The following is a 10,331-nucleotide window of genomic DNA, read 5'->3' as shown; positions in this document are numbered from 1 at the left end:
GGGGCTTCGGAACCCGGCCGCACGCCCGCTCTCGCTCCCGGCCGGGCCCGTCCTAGTCGCCGGCCCGGAGCCGTGGTGGGACGATACCGGCCTCCAGCCAGCGTCCAGACGTCCGATCCTGGAAGGGGACGTGGCCACCTTCCCCTGCCCGGCGGAGACGCAGGGAGCTTTTGTTTCGGAAGGAATCCAAACGGCCTGCCCGCTCTCCCACCACACGGCCCGAAAATAATGAGAGCGAGGGCTGGATGGCCCTTGAAGGCTCCTAGGGTCATGGCGCTACGGTCCCTGCCTCCTCCCCGTTCTGAAGTTGCAGCTTTCAACAGGGAAGTAGCGTGGCAACCATGGCTGCGGGCTGCACGGGGTGGGGAAGCGGCTAGCGCCGCTTATGTAAGTTTGGCTGTTGCAGCAAAGCCCTCCGCCTCCCCTCTGTAATGGCAGTAGTGTCCCAGCGATTTGAAGAAGAGTTCGGAAGGAGTAGCTTTATTCTGAAGGTGTAACTGGGGCTAGCTACGTCTTTCCCTGCCCCTGTGCAGATACTGGCAACGAGTGTCTTCCAGTTTGACTCACGTGAACTTAGCAGTTGGAACCTCACAATAATAGGAAAAATGGGCCGATGGACGTAAGGACTCTCCTTTCCAGTCCTCAGACATCTTGACGGAGGGGGGTGGCAAAATACACACTACCATTCATCCCCCACACCCCCAAATTGTTTTAAGCACACTGATGTGTTGCTATGACTACTCTGTGGCCAGTACTCTCGTTGGTCCCATGCACTGCCTGTCCCACAAGCCCTAGGAAGTCACTAACAGAGTTAGGCAGTGAGCTGGTAGGAAGGTTTTCCCTAGGCCCCCTTCCCTGTGGGGCACTGTAGGCCGGGGGGCATCTAGGGAACAGGGCAGCAGAGACACAGGATGTCGAAGTTGGAAGCATCTCTAGGATTAATTTTGCCCACCTCTCACAGTGGGCAAACGAGATGAGCCCCGCTACCCTAAGCAGCTTTTGTTGATGTGTTCACTTTTCTGTAGAGGCAATTTTTTTTAATGGTTTTCTGGATGTTGGTCTCTAGGTATGAGTCTTGCACTCCAGTTTTTTTATGAGACTATTACAGCCTGGTCATTTCCTCCTAACCACACCAAACAGCTTATTTGTGGCTACTGTTCAGTAGAGGAAATTTTTTATGTTTTTCAGGATATTGGTCTGCAGGATGGAGTCCCTCTGGTAAGAGTTAAAATTCACACAAAGCTAAAATTCTTTGAGCCTCCCTGTAGGGACAGAGGTAAAGACACCAGCGTCTCTCAAATGCAAGCTTAAAGACCGGTCTGGCTTAGCTGTCGTGTGTTACATCCCACGGGGCAGCGGGGGCCACTACTGTTCCCTCCCCTCTCCTCCCATGTTAGCTGGCGGGTATGGGTGTGCCTGCAACTTTTTCTACATTCATAAAAAGATATATTCCTAGATGTTTATGTGAGCCTAGAGAAAAACATAAAGGCTCCGTAAAAACTGGTTGCCATTGGGTTGATTCCAGCTCATGTAACCCCATGTGTGTCAGAGTAGAGCTGTGCTCAGTAGGGATTTCAGCGGCTGATTTTTTTGTAAGTAGACTGCCGGCCTCTGGATTTGAACCTGCAACCTTTCCAGCGTTACCCGTGTGCGCCACCCAGGGACTCCAGAGGTTGAATACCCAGCAGTAAATGGCGGGGGTGGGGAGTGTCTGTTGGCTTTCTCTTATCTGTATAGCTGTCAACATCTGTACAAATACTGACGTGGGCTTTGGGAGGAGAAATTACTTAGGGGTTCACCCCCCATCCTTCAGTTCTTGGCGCTCACCCCAAACCGCTCATGGGAAGCTTCAAGTGCTATAGCCCTTACCTGTGCTGCTCGAATGCGCTCAGAGCAGGCCTGAGGCTGCCAGCTGCCTCCTTTTTGCTCACAGCCTGAAAATGGGTGTATGTGCCAATGGCAAGACAAAAAAGGAAAGTTTATTTCTTTAACTATTTCTTTAAATCTTGAAAACGTTTTTGGCTTGGAATTTTGGATAGAGGAAGAACCTCCCTGACTCTCATTTGTTCTTTTCTCTTGCAGGTCTGGCGTGTGCCTGATCAGAATTATTCTGATCTGAAGATCTTGGTGTTTAAAGCAGTGAGATAATAGCTTTCAGTTGTTCATGGTAATTATAACTGTGGATATTAAACCTTGAGATTATGACTTAGCGTTTGCTTCAAAATACACATCTCACTTCTGATTACGCATTAGCAGTTCTGTTTCTTTGGGGAAGATGTTTATGTTTCCCAAGTGTTTACTTTGTTGAATTAATTCTCATATTTATTCTTTGCTGAATGAAAGGAATGCAGTGTTTTACAAAAGAAAACACATAGACCACGTTATTTTTATAAGATCATTTTTTAAATATGGTAACAGATGTCTTTTATGCCAGTTCTAAATCTCTTTTGCTTACAAAATACATGTAGCCCTTGTGAAGGACATCCAATATGGATGACACTTTTATCTGGATGGCAGATAGGTTGACATCCAGGGAAATGAAGCCACTCGTCACTGTCTTCCCAAATGTCATTTAATTCTCCGAGGGTCATATTAAATCTTAATCCTCTTCTTCAGAAGTGTCTGTATACTGGTGTGGAAACACTAGGTCTGGCTGGGATGGTGACAGTAATGTCCCTTCCTAGTTCGGCTGCAGTGATTTGTCTCTTCTGTCAAGGGGAGTGGTTCAGTAGTAGGATTCCCACCCTCCACTCCCACCTTCCACTCTCCAGCAGGAGACCCGGGTTCGATTCCCACCTTCCACTCTCCAGCAGGAGACCCGGGTTCGATTCCCACCTTCCACTCTCCAGCAGGAGACCCGGGTTCGATTCCCACCTTCCACTCTCCAGCAGGAGACCCGGGTTCGATTCCCACCTTCCACTCTCCAGCAGGAGACCCGGGTTCGATTCCCAGCCAGTACACCTCATGTGCAGTCACGACTCGTCTGTCACTGGAGACTCGCGTGCTGCTGTGATACTGGACAGGTTTCAGCAGAGCTTCCAGACTAAGGTGGACTGGAAGAAAGGCCTGGCCATCTGCTTCTGAAAATCAGCCAGTGAAAACCCTGTGGATCACAACAATTGATTCCCAGCTGAGCCCAGGAATGGCACAGGACCAGGCAGCATTTTGGTCCTTTGTGCATGGGGTCGCCGACCCCACAGCACCTAACGGCAGCAATCAAGGAAGTCTAGCTCTAAACGATACTAGTTTTTACTTAATTGTCATCCATGCCTGCGGTTAGAGTAGACACCACCGACAGGACTAGAGAATCCTTGCCTTGGATCTGTTTCTTACACCTTGATGTTGAGCATTTGTCATTGTTACCTCTGCTTGTTGGGAAGCGTGTATTGCGAGCTCAGTAAGAGGTGCTGTTATTGTAATTATTATTACTACTGACCAGTTCCCATCGAATCAGTTCTGACTCTTGGCAAGCCCATGTGTGTCAGTACACCTGTGCTCCGTAGGGTTTTCAGTGGCTGATTTCTGGGGAGTAGGTTCTTTTGAGGGACCTCTGGATGGACTCGACCCTCCAGCCTTTTGTATAGCAGTTGAGCGTGTTAACCATTTCCACCACCCAGTAGAGCCTTTGCTATCACTGCGTCTACGGGGCAAACACTTAGTAAACTGAAGATAAACAGAGGTAACAACATGGAAGCCCATAAGTTGGGATCGGTCTCTTCTGCTCATGCAGTTGAACCAAACTCTTGACATTGACTTTGTGAGATCTTTAGGTCCCAAAACTCAATCAGAAAATGAAAATAAATCTAGCTGTGTTTTCTGTGTGGAGAAGTATTATGCATAATTACCAAATTTTCTTTTTTAAAAATTTTTGTAGGAGTTTTTCATCAGTATGTCTGAAACCATTAAATATAATGACGACGATCATAAAACTCTGTTTCTGAAAACACTAAATGAACAGCGTCTGGAAGGAGAGTTTTGCGATATTGCTATCGTGGTGGAAGATGTGAAGTTCAGAGCGCACAGATGCGTCCTCGCCGCCTGCAGCACCTACTTTAAAAAGCTCTTCAAGAAGCTCGAGGTCGATAGCTCTTCAGTAATAGAGATAGATTTCCTTCGTTCGGATATATTCGAAGAGGTCCTGAACTACATGTACACGGCCAAGATTTCCGTCAAGAAGGAAGACGTCAACCTAATGATGTCATCCGGTCAGATTCTTGGTATCCGGTTTCTGGATAAACTCTGTTCTCAAAAGCGTGATGTATCTAGTCCTGACGAAAACAGCGGCCAGTCCAAAAGCAAGTATTGCCTCAAAATAAACCGCTCCATTGGCGACGCCGCGGACACTCAGGATGACGACGTGGAGGAGATCGGAGATCAGGACGACAGTCCTTCTGACGATACGGTAGAAGGCACCCCCCCGAGCCAGGAGGACGGCAAGTCGCCCACGACCACACTCAGGGTTCAGGAGGCGATTCTCAAAGAGCTGGGGAGTGAGGAAGTCCGCAAAGTAAACTGCTACGGTCAGGAAGTCGAATCCATGGAGACCCCGGAATCCAAAGATTTAGGGTCCCAGACCCCTCAAGCCTTAACTTTCAATGATGGGATGAGTGAGGTGAAAGACGAGCAAACCCCAGGCTGGACAACGGCCACCAGCGACATGAAGTTCGAGTACCTGCTTTATGGACATCACCGCGAGCAGATCGCCTGCCAGGCCTGTGGCAAGACGTTTTCTGATGAAGGCCGACTGAGGAAGCACGAGAAACTCCACACGGCGGACCGGCCGTTTGTCTGCGAGATGTGTACGAAAGGTTTTACCACACAGGCCCACCTGAAAGAACACCTAAAAATCCACACGGGCTACAAGCCCTACAGTTGTGAGGTGTGTGGAAAGTCCTTTATTCGCGCCCCAGACCTAAAGAAGCACGAGAGAGTGCACAGTAATGAAAGACCCTTCGCGTGCCACATGTGTGACAAAGCCTTCAAACACAAGTCCCACCTCAAGGACCATGAGAGGAGACACAGAGGGGAAAAGCCTTTCGTGTGTGGTTCCTGCACCAAGGCCTTCGCCAAGGCGTCTGATCTGAAACGGCACGAGAACAATATGCACAGTGAAAGGAAGCAGGTTACTCCCAGTGCCATCCAGAGCGAGACAGAACAGCTGCAGGCTGCAGCCATGGCCGCCGAAGCTGAGCAACAGCTGGAAACGATAGCCTGTAGCTAGAGGTGATGGGACGGGGGCGCTGTGCCTGGGCGGCAAGGCTGAGGACAGGGAGCCTGGTCAGCGAGTGCCAGTCCCTGTGCTTTTGTGGAAACTTACGGGGCGTCGTGCTCACTGGACTCAAGGCAGGGCTTGGTTAGGTATTTTTAAAACTTTTCCAGGAAATCCGTTCCTAGGTTCTGACCAAACGGTTCCACTGTCCTGTCCGCTGTCTGCTATTAGTGTCGCCAGTAAGTCCGTCTGTCCCCACACCCCCTTTTTATGGTTTTAATTTGAGAGCTCTGGTGTCTAGTTTAGAAGTGAGCGACTTGTATTCCATTTTTAACTGCTCTTTGTGCTGCACGGTGGAGTGCACTGTACAGAATCAGAACTGAGTAAATTGATTTCTTAATCGTCACGCCGATGCGTGACTTACGGTCAAAACAGCAGTTTTAATGACAGAAGTACTCGATGTAGACGTAGAAAACCTTGGTGGGTGGTTTATACCGACAACGCTTGACAAGTGGGAAAGCAAGTCCTGAAAATCTAGAATGGTATCACATTTTTGTTTGGTTTCTTAATTTTATGTCACTGTTTTTCGCTGTTTTTTTGCGGGCAAATAATGGTTGCTTTGCTGAAGTGTTTCTCCATTTGTATTGCCCCATACCTACTCCAAAGGATGTAGTCATTTGTACCAAGGGCTGAGCAGACCCCGTGGATGTTGGTGGTCTTGGGGCAACGTTCTAATGTTCCTCATCTTCTGGGCATTGCTGCATACAGAATGGGTTTGCCCATGGGAGCAGTCGGGAGAGGAACAGCAAAGGGTACATAAGGGCCTGGCCCTTAAGAGACAAGCTTGCCACATTTGCAACAATCCCAAGATGTTATAGATCAAAATAATTGTTAATTGATTTTGAAACTGGATTTTTATTTAGGATAAGAATTAGGACAAGCACAGGTATGCTCCTTCAAATACATTTGTATACATTAACAGAAAGTCGTCAAGCTTTTGGGCTCTCTCTGCAGCACCTCATCTATCCACAAGAGAGATGCAATATGCTTAATTAACTTAATAAAGTTAAAATCTTTTAAGTGTGTAAATAGTATAGGACTGTTGGTCTTACGTATTTCAAGTAAAAGTAGACGGCTGCTCTTTTTTTTTGCACATTGGATTAAAATAACCTCCATCAGCAGCAAACATCAGACTGTCAGACCAAATGTTTGTTTTTGAACCATGTTTCCTCACAGGTTACAGTTTTAAATAGAAGTTGATTGCCTTTTTCTAGCCGTAAATCAGAATTACACACTCTGTTACAGTTCTGGTGTACTAAATGTTTCTTTTAACTATTTCTTTAGGAATATATTGAAATGCCAGCAATAGTTTGAATTATGTTCTGTAATAAAGTACTAATCCATTAGAGTATGTACGATTTTAGAAGAATGTCAACTTTTAATTCATTTTTTGTTGCTAGGATTTTCTTTTTAAAAAAAGATACATTAAAGTAATCTCATTTCATAGCTTCTTGCCTTGGCACCTGTAATTACTATTGTGGGAAAAATTTTGTTTTTTAAATTGGTATGTATGTTATGCCCGAGATTGTAGGATGAAGATGCTACCTTTTAAAGAATTTATTTATTGGTAAAATGTTTAATTTAGTTTAATTTAATTTCTTTTTTCAAAAGTTGTTTGTTCTGTACTCCAAGTAGTCCTGTCACTGTGTTTATATGCTGTTGGTAGAAGGGGAACTGGGGGATGTTCCGAGGCTGTTTTAACCAAAGCGAGGGAGAAATAATTTAACATCCTGTCAATAGCGACTTCAACAAACCATTTTGTGGGCCTTCATTTTTGTATATAAAAGAAAATATGCTTATATCATTCCTGTTTCCATTTCTTCGTAGCCACCTTTCACACGTCCATGTTTCTTCAGCATGTAATGTCTGTATTTTCTTCGTCATGGTTTTATGGAGTTCCGAGGTAAGCGTGCAGTAGTAAGCCCAGCTGAAGTCACGTCATCACGGTGGTACCCTCTGAAAGGAAGCTTAGTTTTCAGCACTTTCTTTGTATTATGCGAATAGTTAGCATTTGGCCTGTTTTCCATGAGAAGTGGTTGTGTTGTGATTCTCCCCCCACTAGTAGGTCCCTGTGTGTGTGTGTGGGGTGGGGGGTGTCTTTTTGCTTATTTGGTGGGAGCAGAGTCATAACGTGGCTGCTCCGCTGCCTGCTGGGCCCTGGTCACCAAGACGGCCTGTCCTGACCCAGCCGCCTTTGATTACCCTGGGTGCTGAAGCCAGCATGGTAGATTCTTCAAGGGCATCTCCACCACTGTGGGGAGTTACTTCTGGAGCATGCCTACACGGAATCCGAGGGTGGGAGGGAAGGCACTTCAAGTGCCAATCTTACTACCTTTTCATTATTTACAAATCCTTTACTTTTTTCTGTTTCTGCAAAGAGAAGGTCCACGAGCTTGATACTGACTTTTATGCCAACTTGCGCTGCATTGGAACTGAATAAAGAAGTGAATTTTAGGAAGTCTCAATTTCAGGTAATTTGCCTGCTAATTAACTTGGTCACTAATTGAGAATTGCTAGAAATTATTGGGGTCACCATCAAGTGAGCCCGATACTTCCTCCTCTTTCGTTGGTGGTGGGGGAGATTTCGCGTGAGGGAGGTGATGCAAATTCATGGAGTTTCCAACTTGATGGATTATGTCGTGTGAGGTTGTCTGTGACTCAGTCATTTAGAGTTCGTTTTCCTGTAGTAATGCCGTTGGTGGTGGTTAGTTCCCAGAGTAGCCATTGAAAGCCTACTGAGTAAGGGTGGTAGAACTAGTCTAGAAGTGTTACGAATTCTGAGTCATAGGAGCCAGAGCCACAGCTTGCAGGAGAGAATGGAGAGCTCTCTCACCTTCTTGTCTGCTTTTTACGTTTAATGTTTCCCTCCCTTTCTCCGTTACCCGCCTCTGCAGACGTATGGGAGATAGATCTAAGACACCAGGCTCGAGGCAGGGTGACTGTTTACAGCAATCACAGTGAGAGCTGAGGGCATGCATACATGCTCAGGCTGCCTTCTAATAACTTCACCCGAATCAGCAGGGTCGTCGGCGATGGGGAACTCACTCCCCACCCGATGGTGCCTTCCTCCTTGAGACATCTCCGACTGCTACGTGGTTTTCTGAAGTCTCCCTCGTGTTTGCATAGCCCCTTGGAACTGGGAACTTTCTCTCCCTTGGACTCACTCAAAACAAGTGTAATCTTGCATCTGCTTGGCAGCACTTCAGTCGTGTAAAGATAGCGTGCCATTCGTTCTGCGTGTATTTATCATCAGGCCCCAGGTACTGGACTGGGCGCTGGAGATGCCAAGGCAGAAGAGGTTTGGCCCCTGCCCACCAGAGCTGTGCCCCTTCCCGTACTTATCTTTGCGTTCCTTTAGAAAACGAGAGTGATATTTGCCTGTCCCCATCATCCATGATTCCTTAAAGGCCACCACCTGGATCTTATTCCAAGGTCGCTGAGTCTCGTTTATCTGGGTCATGACAGATGCTAGCATTTGGTGTGTTTTCATGATCTCCTCAAGAGATACTCCCAATGACCAATATCCACTTAAGTCTTTTCAGCGTAACAAGGAGGAAGTGTGGTTTAGTGGAAAGAGTTTGGAGTAAAACTTGGATTTGGATCCTGGTTCAGCTGCTTGATTAACCTAGTACGTTCAGGCACATTCTTGACTTCCCTGAGAGTGTCGTTGTCTCTAAAGCAGTGGTGGGAATTTCTGCTTCGTGGGCTGTGTACCTGGTACAACGCATTCAGCTCAGCACCCAGCACTTTTTCGGTGTTCCACAAGCACGTGCTTCTTCCTAAACAGCATTCGCAGCAGAAAAGGGAAACTGAGGTTCTACTTTGATTCTAACGTCTGTAAATTCCACCATCACTGGCCGCGAGCTGTAGACCTCATTTTGTCCTCACTGAAAATATCTACAGAAGCTCTTCTCGTCTTAGCATTTATGTAAGCTTGCACACCTTTGGGGCTTTGTTCTTACGAACCTGAGCAGTCGTTTGACAGTTTTCTTTGGTTCGGTTTTGTAATCCGCCATTATTTGTGCACATTTTTAAGTAGGTCGCTGGAGTGTAGTCACGTGTAAACACTGGCTTCTGTAGATGACTCCCTGTTTTTCCTTGGGAATGTTTGTGATGGCAGAATTGGAATTGCAATTTTAAGAGCTGACTTGTTTCTTTTGAGTCTCTGGACATGAACTCATGTATTTTTTGGATATTTTTATATTTGATTTTCTGAAAACTGGAGTGTATTTCAGGGACTTTGGTGGTGCAGTGGTTAAAGTGCTTGGCTGCTAACTGAAAGGTCAGTGGTTCGAACCCACCAGCCACTCCATGAGAAAAAGGTGTGGCAGGCTGCTTCTGTAAAGATTCACAGCCCTGGAAACCCTGTGGGGCAGTTCTGCTCTGCCCTGTGGGTCGCTGTGAGTCGGAATCTACTTGACGGCAATGGGTTTGGGAGTATATTTCAGACTACACCCTGGCTTTCCCCTTCTGGTTTATATGAATTCTAGGGTGATCTATTGTTTTCTCCCCAAATGGACATGGACTGCTACCCAAGAACTTGATTTTCATTTTAGTTCTAAAATAACAGTTTATTTAATTATTTTGCTGTTCCTCGGAAGATATTTCCATTAATCTACATAAAAGTATTTTCTATAGAGTGGGATTAAAGTATTATCAGTCAGCAAATACATATCGAGTGCTTTCTACGTGCCAGGCATTGGATTAGGTGTTGGGGCTGCAACATTGAAGAAGATGTACACCGTTCCTACTCTCGCGGAGCTGATGGCCTGGGATGGAGTTAAATGATGACCTTCCTGAGGTTTACAAACATTTACACAGGTTTACAAATAATTTAATGATCACAAAAGGGCAAGATTTTTTTTTTCCCGTGATATGTGTCTTAGTCATCTAGTGCTGCTATAACAGAAATACCACAAGTGGATGGCTTTAACAAAGAGAAATTTATTTCTTCACAGTAAAGTAGGCTAAAAGTTCAAATTCGGGGCATCAGCTCCAGGGGAAGGCTTTCTTCTCTCTGTAGGCCTTCTCATCAATGTTCCCCCAGACTAGGAGCTTCTCT

At 46.2% G+C, this 10,331-nt stretch overlaps 1 protein-coding gene across 4 annotated transcripts in view; it reads left to right on the top strand.

Moving 5' to 3' along the window:
- ZBTB14 (zinc finger and BTB domain containing 14) overlaps window positions 1–9,383 on the top strand; it is a 10,275-nt gene extending 892 nt beyond the window's left edge. Inside the window, exons 1-4 of one of the 4 annotated variants that reach the window (XM_023724880.1) lie at window positions 101–387; window positions 1,189–1,218; window positions 2,083–2,167; window positions 3,875–9,383. In XM_023724880.1, coding sequence (XP_023580648.1) covers window positions 2,165–2,167; window positions 3,875–5,221 — 1,350 coding nt within the window. In that variant the 5' untranslated portion in view covers window positions 101–387; window positions 1,189–1,218; window positions 2,083–2,164 and the 3' untranslated portion in view covers window positions 5,222–9,383. Of the gene's footprint in view, window positions 1–100; window positions 388–1,188; window positions 1,219–1,553; window positions 1,974–2,082; window positions 2,168–3,874 lie in introns of those variants that run through there. The other 3 variants (XM_023724881.1, XM_023724883.1, XM_004389900.2) reach the window with 3 other exon arrangements.
- Window positions 9,384–10,331: the final 948 nt, after the last annotated feature.

Source organism: Trichechus manatus, unplaced genomic scaffold, assembly GCF_000243295.1.
Source record: "Trichechus manatus latirostris isolate Lorelei unplaced genomic scaffold, TriManLat1.0 scaffold00266, whole genome shotgun sequence".
In the NCBI taxonomy this organism is placed as follows: domain Eukaryota; kingdom Metazoa; phylum Chordata; class Mammalia; order Sirenia; family Trichechidae; genus Trichechus; species Trichechus manatus.
Note: the sequence above shows the minus strand (reverse complement) of the source record. Positions and strands in the feature narration are given on the sequence as shown.